Raw genomic sequence first — 16780 nt, 5'->3', positions numbered from 1 at the left:
AAACATAACAGTTAATATTAAGTCAAAAGATTTTGAGTACATTTTAAATACACTATATGGACAAGTACATAGTGATCTTGCCAACACACCAGATTTCAGATTCAATTTGTCCCAGATTATTTCTGGGAAAGTGATCCACTTAATTTTGTAGTGTAGCTGTGTATATTTGTCCATTCAGCCACACAGCACTCAGCATTAGTGATGTCAGGGTGTTGGGTAAGGAAACCTTGTGTGAAGTCAGGATTCTGAGTGTAATTCTCAAGTTCTTAAACTCCAAACTTGACAAACTATAATTTCATAGACATTGCATTTTACATGGGCAGAGACATGCTGGAACAAGTTTGAGCCTCTTAGTTTCAGTGAAGGGAAATCCTACAAAGGCATTCAATACAATTGTTTGCTTCTATGTTTGTGGCAGTAATGTAGGAAAGAACCACATATGGGTGTGATTGTACATACTGTACTTTTAGATATAGTGCTTTAACGATTGATACAACGAAACTGCTATTGCAGTTTATACAAATGTTTTAAGTAGTTTTACATTTTAATCATTACAATAACCATGCTACAAAAGCCAATGTAATATGTTATTTGTAACTTTTTCAGTTATTTTTTTAGTTTTCATGTGCTATTTTTTGTTGGTCATACCAACCAATAGTACAACTACTACCAGATGTTAGGATTAGAAGAGGTTATACTTCTCTTCTATTTCTTTTACTTATCCTCTTTATAGATTTATCTTCTATCCAACATTATTACCTTCTTCCATCTTTTCATATTTGTAAGGTTTGCTTTGATTTAACCATGCCAAATCTTCCACAAAGACTGGCTTCAACTGCAGATCAGAAACAGTATTTCCATGCAGCTGGTCCAAACCTGCAGGTCTATTCAGCTTTTGTTTTAATATCCAAACAAATTGCAGTAAATAATTTTTTTCTTTTTAATTATAAATCCAGATCCAATCCAAAACCCAGTTTGTTATTAGATTTTGGATATCTTTGTATCAATGTAATAGGATTGAATTCATTCTTGTTTGTTTCAAACTTTGTTATAGATCACAGTCCTTGTGTATAATGTGTATTATGTATACATTTATTTTTTTTTACAGAAACTCTGGTTGAGAGAATAGGAATCACAGAGTGTGGCTCACAGACAGCTAAATTACACTAATACTCAGGGAAAGACAGAACAACAGTGCACTAGCAAAATCCATGGCAAAATGTAGAACTATATTTTCATACAAATTCAAATGATGTATTGTTTTAAATATAGTAAAAGGGAACAAATGAGTTTGAAGTAATGTGTCCTTTTTAATACAACAAATGTAAACACTGTGTGATTTAAACACATTCACCAGAGAAATAACATTGGTTAAATAAACCCGATGTTGCCCACACAACCTTTTTGTAAATTTTGTAAATCTGAGCTCAATCAGAGTGACTATCAGGTTTTTGGTCACCTTTCTTACCAAAGTTTTTCTCCACCAATTGCTCGGATTGGCCAACATGTGAGCTCTGTGCTGATTGTTCCAGACTTCTTCCATTTAAGAAATATGGAGGTCAATGTGCTATTGGGAACCTTCAATGCAGCAGAAATAATTTTCTAGCCTTGACACAATCCTGTCTCTGAGCTCTATAGACAGTATTCATTTTGTCTTCATAGCATAACACCTTATCCAGACAGGTGTGTGCTTTTTAATCATGAGTTTGATGCAGACAGACTCCAATCCATGCGTAGAAACGTCTCAAAGATGATCCAGAGAAACGGGGTGCACCTTAGATAAATTTCATGTGTCAAAGCAAAGAATCTTGTGGTATTTCTTTTTAACAAATTTAGTCATCACAAATTTGTTATCACAGATCTGTTTTTTGCAGAGGGGTCTATCATGCCGTATTGAATGTCCTGTAGATCGAATTGTATTTGAGCATTAGGCTGCAAAATAATAAATGTGAAAAAGAAGGGAACTTTCTAAATGCTCAGTAACTAAACAAGGTGGAGCAATAACATTTAATACATTATCACAGGCTGCCTTGAAGTAGTAATTTCAGGAGATCAAACAGGCATTTGCAGGAGAACAGATCTGAACCCATGTGATTACTGTGCCTCCAAATTTTGCCTAGCAGCATTGTATTTTTTTTTTTCTCCTGGTTTTAAACAGCACCATTCCAGCTACTCGCAATCATAACAAGAACACACACTCACACACACACACACACACACGGCCTAAAATTTAGTGTTTTGCTGTTCTGACACCTGCAGACAATGAGAAACATTTTACTTTCATAAGAATATGGATGAGAACTACACATCAGTCTATAAAGATGGATGAGTTTCATAAGAAGGTAACCTTTTATCTCTCTGTGAACCTGAAAATATTGAAGAAAATTTTGAAAACATTTTGGCCAAACAAATTTCAAATACTTCTGCCTTGCTTTTCTTCCGAGTCACATTAATACCAAGCAGCCAACAGAGCAGGAGAACTCAAGAAGAACTGCACAACTGATTTTTTTTCCCCATTCTGTTCTATTCTGACCAAAACAAAAAAAAGTTTTCCATTCTGTTTTATACACTAGTATGAAAAAATGTTGTTGAACATAGCATTTGCCCAGAATCTTTTTAGTTGAATTAAACTGGAAACCAGATGCCACCACACGCAGACTATAAAATAGGAAAAAATACTTAAATGTCTGTAAGTTTCTGTGGACAATGTTTAAATAAACCATAAAAGAGATAGGATTATCACAAATTTGATAACTAAAAAAACATGCACTTGCACACATTGTTTCTAATTTTTTGAAAACATTCTCTGGACTACAGTGTGTAATGTGCTTCCCAGTCCCATTTGACTACACTAAAAAAGTGACAGCTAACATAATCTAATATATCTGCTGTCCCCTGAGGTTTTTGTGTGTGTTGGCCAGCATTTTTTATGTCTCCCAATAAGTTAAGTAAAGTGTTGTTGTAGTGGGAGAAAGTCTATGTGTTGCACTTTATTTTGCTGTTTATATTTCATTGTTTTGTCATGCATGCATGCTTCTTAGTCCATCTAGTAAAACACCAATTCATGTCTCAGATGATGGGTGTGGTGCAGCAGGTAGTGGGATTTAGAATGAGCTATAACTCAAGCTATAGTTACTGCATCAAGGTGTGTCATACCACCTTCAAACATACTATACATACCTGTACAAACACACAGCTGCCAAACCTGATCTGTTAAAATTCAAAAGGTAAGAAAAATTATGATTATGACAATACAGTGCTGAAACTGGGTCTGATGGCATATCTCACACAAGCGAAAGAAAAATTAAGTATTTTGGAACAGTTTTGCATGCAGTTCCTGTCAACAGTTCAGAAAAGCCTTTATCGCTTTTGAGACACATGCAGGTTCCTTTTGTTTATATGCAACAAACTAGGTAAAAGGCAAACACCCACAAGATTTAACCAGTGAATTTAATTTAATTCAGTTTTATTTGTATACCTCTTTAAACAATAGGCATTATCCCAAAGCAGCTTTAAAGAGGGTATGGTATTTCAATTTATATGATTTGCATATAAGTTTGGGCTTATATGCAAATTAGTTTTTTGCTCATCCCTAATGAGCAAGCCAATGGCAACAGTGACAATAAAAAACTCCCTGATATGGAATGAGGAAGAAACCTTGAGAGGACCCAGACAAAAAAGGGATGTATCCTCATATGAGTGGTATATAATGTCTATTCATTATAGTTTTAGGATTTTTGTGGTGTGTTCAGTAATAGGTCCTTAAATGGAGAACTGTTCATGCAAATTACAGTCCTAAGCCATTGTAGCAGACTGTTGATATTAATTACTGTTCACCTGAAGAGGAAGAGAGAGAGAGAGAGAGAGAGAGAGGGAGAGAGAGAGAGAGAGAGAGAGAGAGAGAGAGAGAGAGAGAGAGAGAGAGAGAGAGAGAGAGAGAGAGAGAAAGTAAGAAGTAAAATAAAGAGGTGACAGAGAGAGAGAAAAACATGGATTATTAAGAATCCGTATTGGTACATGAAGTTAAAGACAGTGTACAGTGTGATCAGGATGCAAGTAGAGACTTTGCCAGGACTAGCTATGGCAGCATAAATAAAAGGGATAGCCTTTTGGGGACTGCCTGCCAGACCACTGTCAACAAACAGGAGAACATGAGATAAGGGAATGACAGCATCCAAACATCCCAATTCACCAAAATACTATACTGTATATCCATGATCCCTACAGATCTACTCCTTTACCTAACTTAAACCTACTGACAAAAGGTGTGACTGAATAAATATGTATTCAACCAACACTTGAACCCTAAAACTGTGTCTTAGTCCCAAACACTATTTGGAAGGCTGTTCCATTACTGTGGGGCTTTGTAAGAGCAAGCTCTGCCTATTGCTGTAGTCTTCATTATTTGAGGTACTAACAAATAGCCTGCACCTTTTGATCGAAGTAGACATGTTGAATCATTTATTCATCATTCATCTTCTCCCGCTTATTCGTAATTCAGGTCACGGGGGCAGCAGTCTAAGCAGATTCCCCAGACACTTCTTCGTGTTTTACCATGAGCCCTACTAAAATTACTTCTGTCTTATCAAATTTAGCAGAAGGAAGTTAACAAGCATTCACTAATCTAATCTAGTGTTTTAACACACTCCTCATTGTTATTAAGCCAATGTCTCTCATCTGGCTTTGGTGAAACATGCAACTGTGGATCGTCAGTATAACAGTTGAAGCAAATACCATGATTATAAATAGTTTTATTCAGAGGTAGCATATATAAAGAAAACAGCAGTGTGCCTAAAACAGATCACTGATATACTTACACATTTACATCAACAAATTAATAAAAATGAGTCAGATAGGACTTGAGCCAAAAAAGCTGTTAAAAGCTGCACAACGGTCAAGCAACAGGACAATGAGATCAGATCCTGATTAGAAGCCAATAGCAGGCAATTTAGAATTTTAAACATGAATGTTATTCCTATGTAGGTGTGAGCAAAATTCCTTTTTTAGGATCTAGAAGATAAATGGAAGGTTTTATATTGGTCTTTAGTTGGACAGCTGATGGGGTCAATATCAGGGTTTTTTCTTTTTTATTAGGGGGTTTGATTAGCATTAACATAACACATGTTACTCTGGTGTATAGTATTATATTAAGGAGGACTAGTTTCATTTAATGCTAAATATTCTTTAGGTTTAATGTGTTTCTGTTATACACAGTATAATAATCTCCTGATCAGTATTAATTTAATTTATAATCAGTGCTTTTGACATGAGAGATCTAATACTCAACAGTCCAATCTTTAGATTAAAGGTGCAGGCTGTGCATTTAGTCTAATTTAATGTAAAAAAAAAAAAATTCTGAAAATTTTATTTGTTTTTTCTCATGGAACAGACACCATCTCAGTATGGTGGACCCTGAGTTACAACTTGTTTGAGTGATGACCTGAAGTGCTGGTCTGGTCCCTTGCCTTGGCTTTGCATATTCACTGGTTAACTTTTCCTGTTCAGAGACTATGTACTATGCTGCAAGAAACAAGAGCAGCACCTTCACAAGTGTGATGTATATCATCCTGCACTAACAGGCACTGACCCTCAAACTTCATCTAATTATCTATAAAGCCCACATTGTTTTTGGAACACCATTTGAACATCCAATAATTCAGTGATCATAACCTTTTTTAAGCTTCTGCCACGCTGGAATGGGGCCAGTGCATACTATGAAATCGGCCATTGCTTTTGATAATTTATACACCACCATAATGATCTCTAAATGCCAAAGGCATTTTTCATTTAATGACTAAATTATTGAATTTAATGTCTCAGTATATGTGAAATGCTGAAATCTAGTGCATGAAGACAAGTGTACGCATAACTGTGTTAGAGTGACAGAGAGACTGAAAGAGGCTGCTAAAGATCAGCAGTTTCAAAAGTGAACTTAGCTTGTTAGTACAGTAAATAAATGGTGTCTGTAAGTAAGTGATGAATGTGAGATTCTGTTACAGATGTAGTATTTTGTAAACACAGAAATGGCATGCTGAAGAACTTGCTTCAGTCATCAAAACCTATATCTATGTGTCAGCTGTACTTTAACAGTGACATTTTTCTGCATCAGTAGTTTCTAGTTTGCCATTAGGGTTGCAAAAGCCAATTCACTCTTAGTGCCGGTCCCAAGCATGGATAAATGGGGAGGGTTGCGTTTGAAAAGGCATCCAGCATAAAACATTTGCCAAATCAAATCGTTAGACAACAGGGTACCGGTGGAAATTTTGCTACTGTTGGTGGAACATTGATGGGGGGGTTTAAACTGTTCTCTGGTGGTGAATACATATTTTAAGAAGAAGGAGGAGCATAGGGTGACATATAAGAGTGGAGGAGGGTGCACACAGGTGGCGGTAAAAAATAAGAGGAGAAGAGTGAGTACTGAAAGAAGAATAAGATGGTGGAAACTGAAGGATGAGATTCAGGGAAGAGGTCAGACAGGGGCTCGGTGGTGGTGAAGTGGTGCTAAATGATTGGGCAAATACTGCAAAAGTGATAAGGGTGACAGTTAGGAAGGTACTTGTTGTGACATCTGAAAATAGAAAGGAAGAAAAAAAGATGTGGTGGTGAAATGAGGAAATGCAGGAAAGCATAAGAAGAAAGAGGTTGGAAAAAATAGAATTGAGATTGGCAGTGTGATATGAATAGGAGTACAAGGAGATGCGACAGCAGGTAAAGAGGGATGGGGCTAAAGCAAAGAAAAAGGCATAGGAGAAGCTGTATGAGAAGTTGGACACTAAGGATGGAGAAAAGGATTTGTACTGATTGGTGAGGCAGAGGGTCAGTACTGAAAGTCAGTAGGAGTAACACAGAGTACATGTGTGTGAATGAGAGGGAGGGCAGTGGAGTGGTCCGGTTTCAGGGAGAAGAGATGATGAAGGTGGATGAGTTTAAGTACCTGGGGTCAACAGTGCAAAGTAATGAAGCGTATTAGAGAAGTCAAGAAAAGAGTGCAGGCACTACATATATGCATGAGTGAGTCGAGTCAAGTCAAAAATTAAGTTATCAGAATTATTCATTTGAGATAATCTTTATTTTGATATACTCCTCATTGCTATGACTCAGTATGACACAAACTCAGATTGCTTCTTCGATGTAATACATTCATACAGAATAAAATTTTTAATATACTGTAGGCAAATATTGTTTAAAACATATAATTTCCTAATATTTAATGGTATAATAGAAATTCTTGGTAATAGATGTATACATTTATTGTGTGTAAAATGACTGTTAATCAAAACTTATGTAGGTAGCTGATGGTTTTCATCTGTATTTTGTGACAGTCCAGTTTGAGTTCAAGCTCATTTTTTAATGGTTCTCACTTGTCCCATGCATCCCCCTTTTGGGAGAATGAAAAAAAGGTTTTAACATTAACACAAACACCACATGACTGTCACAAGTGAGAAGCAGATGACGCAAATGTTTTTATTAAACACACGTAAAGCCATGCAAAGCCAAATTGTAGAAAAATGTTAAAAATAACAATAATATGAATGTAAGTTAAAATGATGTAGATCCAGTGATAGGTAATAAAATAAGCTTATATAGAGTAACTAGAAATGTGCTAAAATTACTGTTATGATGAAAGTTTTAAATCATCATCTTTATCCTTCTGTTACATTTAAGAGAAATTAATGAATATATATATATATATATATATATATATATATATATATATATATATATATATATATATATATATATACATATATATATATATATATATATATATATATATATATATATATATATATATATATATATATATATATATATATATATACAACTTTAATACATGTTTTAAACAATCTATGTATGTATAAATATGTACATACAATAATTTGAATTCGTTTTCAATAAGTTCATTTATCTGGTCCAGGTTTTTTTGCAAAAGGGTTTGGATGGGACATCAGTTTATCACAGGGCACCATCTGGGGCAATTTAGTTTAGTCAAATATCCCTGTATGTTTTGGGAGTTAGGAGGAAACCAGATCTCTGGCAAAAAAATTATTCTGCATAGACTGTCATCTGAGCTCTATAGACCATGGCTCTGTAAAGAGGAAACACTGCCTACTGCACTAGTATAATAAATTAATGTAAGCAAAAAGGTCAAACAATTGTTGTTTATATTCAATATTTATATTGACCCATATTGACTTTGACAGTTATAACACTTGACATAAATACATTGGACATAAATACAGAATGGAAATAGTGTTTACACACACCTATCATGATATTTACTGTACAGTCATACACATTGTACTAACAGTAATTCTTATGTGGGTTAGGGATCAGGGGTCCTTTTCAGTGTCATACATGTTGTTATTTGACATTAGTAAAAGTTCTGTCTAATTAAACAGATTTGAGACTGCTTTATTTTTTTACTGTAAAAAAAAATGCTTTCTAAGATTATCAGCATTAATTATATACATTTTCTAGTTGCACAAAAAAGGTATTGCATGGTGACAATTTCTAAAATCGCTTAATCCTTAAATATCATGAAAGTTGTTGAGAATACAAACAATAACAAATCAGACACATATACAGTCTTCCATACTTAAAAGGAAACATTGATAAATATTATACTCCAGTAACATTTACAATTATGGCATTTGGCAGACACTTTTATCCAGAGGGACTTACATTTATCTCATTTATACAACAGAGCAGCTATTAGGTTAAAAGCCTTGCTCAGGGGTCCATGAGTGGCAGCGTGGGATTTGAACTTATGACCTTCAGATCCAAAATCCAATGCTTTAATTACTAAGCCACCTATTGTGATTTAATGCATGTAGAAAAACCCTACTCTTTTCGCAACAAAAGCAAATGTGTATTACCAAACATTTCTAGTTTGAAAACAATCGATAAATTATTAGAAAAAAAACCATACAATTTTAAGATAACAAAAGGCATGTCTGAAAAGGTATTTTAAAATCCTAAAGTGGGTCTTAAACAAGCGAAATATAAACCCAGTTAAGGACTGGGAAGTAAGATATGGTCATTGTCTTATAACATGATAGAAAAGTCAGATCAGTAAGATGTCACTTTACAACATGGAGGTCAGGTTTGCTGTTCAGGACCTCACCTGAGCTCGGCATTCAGCTTCTCCATGGTTGCTTGGCGCTCTTCTGCTTTCTGCTGTGAGCGGCGCAGGACATCTCTGAGTGCTTGCAAGTGGCCCATTGTGTCCACCAGCTCACCACGCACTGTCTTCATTTGACTTTCCAGCAACTGTGTGCGGTGCAGAGAGTTACGCCGCTCTCGCTTACTCCGCTGCACCTTCTCCTCCAGCTCAGTCACTAACAGATGGGAAAAAACAGATGAAAAAGTGTCAGACACAATTGGATTGCATTCAACTTCAGGTCTGCTTCAAATACATTTAGTCAAGTCAAGTTAAGTTAAGTCAAGAAGCTTTTATTGTCATTTCAACCATATATGTGAACCACAGTGAAATGAAACAACGTTCCTCCTGAATCCTGGTGCTACATACAGCAACAGTCGCAGAAAACAGAAAACACAGGGCTAAGGACTAGTAAGTGTCCTCGCCACATAAAGTGCAATGTAAAGTGCAATTTAATGTAATGTAATGCATTGATCATGTTAAACAAGTTTTATAACGGTGCAAATAAGCACACACTTAAGATACTTCACAAATATTAAGCAAGGAAATGTCTGTTAAACAAACACACACACAAAAGAATTGTAATACAGACCCATGGTGTCGTCGTAAAGGTTTTTTTCTGTACTTGTCTCAGTCTTTTTTTCCATCATGCTTTTGGTCTCCTGCAGCATCTTTTCCATCTGAGCCAGCTGTGAGGCTTTGGCTCCGCTCGCCCTGCGGATCATCAGCAACTCCCGCTCCTTCTCACTCAGCTCACCAGGGACCTTATTCATGTTTTCCTAAAGCTGGATGCACAACCAACACCCAAACACTCACTCTAAAAGACTCAGTCAACAAACACTAGAACTAAAGAACCAGTGCAGTATCATGTGAAAACATGACTCCAAGCAGAAACTGTTACTATTCACACAGAGAAGCAAAGCAACAACTGGAACTATACTGTTCACTCAAGAGCATCACTGTATAACGTGGTATATGCGAGATTACTATCACACCACTTCTAATCTAAATATGTATCCATACCAGTACTGTTAATTAAGTCTCCCAAATGTAAAAGCTCTTTTCTGACACTGCTGCTCTCATTTTTAACCCTCCCCTTTTATGAAAAGTGCCCTCTCTTTATATACCTCGAATTTAAGCCAGAAAACAAACAAAGAGAAACAAACTGTGCTTAAATAGTCATAAGATCTGCCTCATATTATGCCTCCAGCTTTAACCCTTAAAATGATCGAGGACATAAAGCCTGCTCATCTGACACTGCTTATTTCTATACTATTATATTTCATTTCTATTAATTCTTTTACTGTTCATATTAGCCAAATAATATATTTACCGAAAAAATTAAACATTAAACAAGTAGATGGACAACCAAATAGACAAGTGTATTACAGGCTCTCTCTGGTGGTAACCTTTCATTATCTACCACTGTTGTTCCAGGTTTGTTACACAGTGGAATCCTGGGTAAAGTGGGATAACTTTAGTGAGACATATTTACATGAAATATTTACATGAATTTCAATGTATTCTTTCAGTATTTTGTTTGTCACTCTGTTGCTTAAATAAAAGTGTGCATTTATTCTGACTGACTGACACTGACTCCACCAATTTGCATAAAACCTGATGATCCATGTTTTTGATATGATGTTAAATCAGATAAAAAAGAAATCTGTGCACTTGCTTCTCTTTCTCAAGCTGCTCCTCCAACAACCTCATTTGCTCAGCACATGAATGTGTGTATATATTTATCTGAGGATAAAAAGCAATGCCAAACAAGACGTTTCTTAAACGACAACCAAAGTTGCCTCTAGTGTAAAACAGCGCTGCTAAGAAACGTACACTGGTTTGTCACATGGGGCACCAAAAATAAGCTTTTTTAACTTGCTTCAACCAACAAACCCACAATGGATAATTCATCTTAACAATAAGACTTATTATGAAGTTAAAATAGAGATGTACTGAATATTAAGAACTGGGCTACTCAGGAGTCTTTATGGTTTATCTGGGGCACACTGTGTTGATTCATTAGAGACTTCTGTGTAGAGTAGACAAAAATATGTACCGTATATACCATATTTAACAGACTATACTGTGATATAAGAATGTTTTTTTTGCATCCAGCATGTACTTAAATTTTTTTCCCTTTTGTTTTAGCTTAATGTAATGCTGTGCTGCTCCAGCAGTTATGGGGAAGAACATGCTAGAATTATTGTAATGTGAATACAAAAAAGTGAATTACAAGGTCTCATTATACTTTGTTGGCAGGGGAACTTTTCCAACCTGTTTTCCAGACTAAACAAAAGAGTTTGAAATGTTGCCCTACCATCTATTCACTACGAACCTCCAATTGCATTATAATTATCCTGTTAATTTTTGGTATTTTATTACAGTTATAGTTTTGGGATTCTTTGTAAAAACTACAGGTGGTATTCACCATTTTGCTGTTGGAATGGAAATTATTTTCAAACACAGAAGATCAGGATGTGCAAATGTGATGTATTGTTTGGATTAGCTCAGGTACCATTACAGCACTGAACTACAACTAAAACTAAACTAGTGTTTTAGGGCCATTCGAAACATTAATGGACTTAAAAATATGCCACAATCATACAAAACATGATCATTTAGCATTTACAAAGAAAATTTGAGTTTTAGGGCTAAATAATGAGCTAGTACTCTATGTGTGGAGTTTAGTTCCAAAATAGTTTGTCTGCATTAACTTTCATAACTGTTAATAACCATATCAGCTATATTTACATTTAGTGTAATTGAGCATCTTAGATCCGTCCACTAGCAATCCAAAAGATGACATATCAAATACTATGGACACTTTATCTATAGTCAGTATAATTCTTTGTTCCTACAAAATATAAAGAGCCTTACACATCTCAAGAAGCCAAGCTGCCACAGCTGGGCCCTTGGACAAGGCCCTTATCCTTCTGTGCCACAGGGGCGCTGTACCATGGTTGACTATAAGCTCTGAACCCAGCTTCCTAACAAGCTGAGATACAGGAAAAAGGAATTTTCACTCTGCTGTAATATGTGACAAATGAAGGCTCTTTTCACCAAACACTGAGGGAGACAAGTCCTCCAGTAATCAAACATGGCCAAATTGTCCCTACTAGTATTTTATATACTTGAAGATGCTTTGCTACACCATTATGTACTGATAATGTATAGTTTTATGTTTATTTTTATTATTTATTTATTTATTACAGTAGGATTTTTCAGCTGTCAAACAGTGCTCATCAATGTCTGATAGGCAATCAAATAAGAGAAGGCATGCTTCACAGTTCACATAGAAGCTGCACATCAGCTTGATGGTTTCAGTTTAAACGTTAACAGAGAGAAAGATAGAAAACGTTAAAACACTGACAGTAATGAAGAAGGATACAAACATTTACGTACATTTAACGTATGCCATGAGATGAGATGAGAAACACTAACTAAGCTGTTTTCGGTAAATGAAGCCTTGATGTATTCACATAGTGAATGAGTGCATATTGTGAAAAAATAAATGCACGTGGTTTGCTGGCATGTTTTTTTTTTCTTTTAACATTTTAATAAATTCACTTAGAGATTGATTCATTAAAATTAAAGTGGGAGAGTTCAAATCTTCAACTTAAACTAGAACATGGGAAAATGTATAGATTTGACTTGTGTTTATTTTATTTTATTTTTTATTGTGAATGCCATCCTTTATTATATAAAACTCTATTTGCAACAGTTTTCTCTGCTTTGAAACAATTAACCTCCCAGTGCCAGCAACCATTTTTTTTATACTGTATCTCCATATCAGGGATAGTTTACCTAAAAAATTAACACCAGGAAAAACTAGATAAATTCGAACTTAAAGGTGTGTGTCAGCCCTTCATTTGATTTAACTGTTGATTTTAAATGATTGCAGTCACACATGGATCTGTTTTTTTTTTCATGATAAAGAAAGACAGTTTTAGGTTGGAGATGATAAAGTGCAAAAAGACCTTTGGAGCCATTGTTTAAAATGCAGTAAAACCATACTTCTTTCTGAATTATACTGAGTTGTAAATAGATTGTTTTTCATATTATATTTACTGAAGGATATTTGACTTTGTACATTGGTTCACAAGTCGACAGACAGACAAATCAGATTCCAGTTCGGCCTTGAAGTGAATGCATTACCGAATTAAAATACCGAGTGCAGAGTAGTGCCATCTAGTGGTCAACAGCGTGAAGTGCAATAGACGTTTCTTCAGCTCAAATTTAAAGTCAAATGGTTTTTAATAATGCTGGAACTAATATGTTGTATTTAAATAAGGAAAATAAGTGCCCTTATAGATTACTTATAAAATTGCTTACACCTGGTATTAACAGTGAACCTGTTGAAATTCCTGTAGTGGTTACTGACATGCGAAACATTTATCAGTCGTCATAATAGAGTGAGTTCCGTATCGAGGTATTACTGTGTTTAAATGAGCCTCAGTACTTCACTTACTGTTTTATAGGCATTCATGTAGGATCAACTGAACCTTAATATAAGAGTGTTTATTTGTACCTGGAGATTTTGTCAGCAAGATTTTTTATTTATTTTTTTAATTGGGCACTGAAGGTATATGAGGGCCTCAAAAGTGCTCCTGGTTGAACCAGTCAACTAAGAACAGGGGTGTGTTTATACCTGTTGAATCCCAAAAAAGAAAACAAACAAACATTTAAATTGAAATAGAGTTATTAGGGCAATTTGTGGTCAACTGCCTTGACTGATAATGATGGGAAGATTTTTGCACATGATTGTATGGGTGCATGTGCCACAGTAAAAGTGGGATGAAAGTATCTTCACCCATTTAGGTTCATCCAATTAGTTGTTCGGTATCTTTTTGTTCATTTGACAGCCCTGTATGTGGTACATGAAATAATTATACATTACAAATGTCAAATTTTGACATGGCAATAAACAAGGCAAAGAATGATAACCACACATTTTTATTACATACAACAATGGATGTAAAGCACCAAAATGACTACATGAAGTAAATTGTTTTTCAAAGCCATTTTTTTTTAAACAATCGTTTAAACAGAAAGTGCAACTGGTGTACATTTTTAATTTTCTACAAAGTTTAAAGCGACACTAAGTAAAACAGTATAACATACAAAAAATGTACACATGCAAATCAACATGAAGTCAATCACTACACTCCTTGTTAAGTACCTTAGAAGACAACCTTGGGCAAAAATAATTTAACGCGCAGCTGAAAAAGGTTACTTGCCGTTCCTTAAAAAGAAGTAGAAACGTCAGTGTAGAGGGAAGAAAATGCAGTTTTCCAAAATGGCCTACACAAAAGAATGTTCATTTGTGTCAGTGGTGGGTTTCTAGCTCCACAATGGTCCACTCTCCCTGTGGAGATGCAGCATCCTCGGGAGAGAAGCTAGTCACAGTGATGCTGGTAGTCGAGTCCTCAATGGGAGAGATGAGCTCAGCCCAGCGCTTAAAACCTTGAATCTCTTTCTCGTGATGAGCGAAAGCCTGCTCATTCACACAGTCTCGAGACAAAGACAGAGTCTGCTTGATCAAATACTGCGCCAGGTTCAGGTCTTCGGGGACTGGGTTTATCACGCCCAGACTCGACTCCTGCTCAGATAGGAGCTGTCGAAGCAAGCTCCAGTCACGTTCCGCAAACTTAGTGTTCTCATCGCCGTCCTCCATTTTCTTCACCGTCCCCTCTTCCTCCTTATAAGTCTCGTCCTGAGGTTCTTCCTCTGGCTTATTGGGCTCCAATGCATCTCCCACGTCCATCTCGAAAATGGGGGACAGGACTTTAGATGGGCGCCGTTCATGTGTGCAGCTTTGATCCAATCTTTCACAACCATCAAAGTCCCCTAAAAACAATTCACAATACTGCACAGTGACCAAGTGTTTTATCTTTACACAGGGAGTTCAGCACACACTGTCAAATATCATGTTCTGGAGTTTGATACATGAGTTTGACTCCTAGTGCAAACTGGTTCTTAGCTTAAGCTTGTTTCATGTGCATATAACCAATAATTGTACATTTAAGAGAAGTTAATACTTCCTTATTTCCCCACTGTCATTTAATCAAGGCTTGAGGATTAAAATAAGAGTTTTGCCAAGAATTAAATTTGCACAATTTCCCCCCTATTCTGAATATAGATGATCAGCAAGAACATATCTAGTGTACAAACATTTCCTAACAAGCCCAAAAAGCTTGTGCCCATTTAGCATTCTTCCTTTTCTAAATCCTCACACAGTCATGTCAGGAGTATTGTTTGGATATACAAAAAAAAAAAAGTCTGAATTTTTGACTGACATGGTTGCTACTAATGCTTTTAGTTATTTTAGGTTACTTTTTATATACAAATAATGAAATTGTAAAAATGTACTACATATGTATATATAGATGAACACCAGACATGTCCTGGCCGATCGACTGCATTAAGGTTAAGGGGGAAATTGTCCATTTTGGCGAAACTGTCACTTCAAATGACAAGTGGTTTACAATGAACCAGATATGGAGCATATCAAAACTTTGTGTGATGAAGATTGACAGCTGCCATAAAGATGATGCACAGAGAGAAGTCTACATCGAATGCGTCTCTTTTATCCACATCTACTCAAACAACAAATAAGCCAAGCTTTTGCCAGCGCCTGTATGCGTAACTCAGAGAAGGTCAGGCACAAATGGCAATGATGTGGATGCCATTAGAACTGAGTATTGCATTTGTATAGCCATAAAAGTGTGCACACAGAGAAAGTACATTTTATTTTTTAAACACAAGATGCAACAAGTTTCTCTTTATATTGTCAAACTGACAGCTTCTGCAAATATTTGACATTCTGGCAAAAGCAGACTGTTTCGGGGTTTTTATCTGGCAATGGATAAGTCTGTAGCAGTGTTACACGGACTACAATTATAACATAACGTGACAAAAGAGAGACATAACAAGAGAACACACTATACAGAAAAACCTGTCAAAATCTACAGTACACTGAAAAGACAAATAAACTACAAAATAAAACAGATCTACACTCAGGAAAATGGTAACCTACTGACTACCAATATCATGCTCTAGTGGAAATGAAATGAAGGGGGAAATAAACCATAAGTTTAAAAAATTTAAAAATTAAAAAAAAAGAGAAAAAAAACCCACAAATGCACACACACAAAGATCAGCACTGATGGGAATTCAGAAATGATGGAAAACAACAGAGTTAGCATGCAGAAATTTCCAGCTGGACTGATTAATAAATGAAAACACAGAGTGTTAATGAGGATCAGATTTGTATATCCTCTGACTGGTCCAAAGTTTCAAAACAAACAGAGAGACAAACAAACAAAAATCTAAATAAATAAATAAATAAGAATCAGTAAGGAAAAGGGTACCAATTTGTGATTTCAGACTTAAGAAGCTGCTTTGGCTAGTTATGACTACAGGAAGGAAGGTCATGAATGAGGTCGGCTTTGGCTGGGCCATGAGTGCATGTCAGATTTTTTAAAGTCAAGTTAAAGAGTGCTTTTGTTGTTCAACAACATCTGTTTTGTTTTTCCTCCCAAAAAAATGTGTAATGTTTCTTATATCAAATAAAAGAAAAAGTAAAGAATTGCATTCGTAACAGGTACGAAGTTG

General features: G+C 35.6%; 2 protein-coding genes across 4 annotated transcripts in view; both read right to left on the bottom strand.

The window, feature by feature from the left end:
- Window positions 1-7974: 7974 nt before the first annotated feature.
- On the bottom strand, window positions 7975-10267 carry LOC310718392 (uncharacterized protein). The gene is made up of 2 exons (XM_083527189.1): window positions 9756-10267; window positions 7975-9341 (listed from the first exon to the last, which is right to left on the bottom strand). The coding sequence occupies exons 1-2, from the start codon at window positions 9934-9936 to the stop codon at window positions 9124-9126; spliced, it is 399 nt and encodes a 132-aa protein (XP_083383315.1). The 5' UTR covers window positions 9937-10267; the 3' UTR covers window positions 7975-9123.
- Window positions 10268-14103: 3836 nt separating this feature from the next.
- btbd8 (BTB domain containing 8) overlaps window positions 14104-16780 on the bottom strand; it is a 34676-nt gene continuing 31999 nt past the window's right edge. For all 3 annotated transcript variants that reach the window (XM_083568609.1, XM_083568610.1, XM_083568611.1), the window contains one exon: window positions 14104-15013. In XM_083568609.1, coding sequence (XP_083424735.1) covers window positions 14493-15013 — 521 coding nt within the window. In that variant the 3' untranslated portion in view covers window positions 14104-14492. The remainder of the gene's footprint in view (window positions 15014-16780) is intronic.

This window comes from Silurus aristotelis (genome assembly GCF_946808225.1).
Source record: "Silurus aristotelis genome assembly, chromosome: 2".
Taxonomy (NCBI): domain Eukaryota; kingdom Metazoa; phylum Chordata; class Actinopteri; order Siluriformes; family Siluridae; genus Silurus; species Silurus aristotelis.
Note: the sequence above shows the minus strand (reverse complement) of the source record. Positions and strands in the feature narration are given on the sequence as shown.

Coding starts and splice junctions, on each gene's coding strand:
- LOC310718392 (XM_083527189.1), bottom strand. CDS start 9,936: ATGAATAAGGTCCCTGGTGAGCTGAGTGAGAAGGAGCGGGAGTTGCTG. Junction 9,342..9,755: donor CCTTTACGACGACACCATGG/GTCTGTATTACA, acceptor CCCATCTGTTAG/TGACTGAGCTGGAGGAGAAG.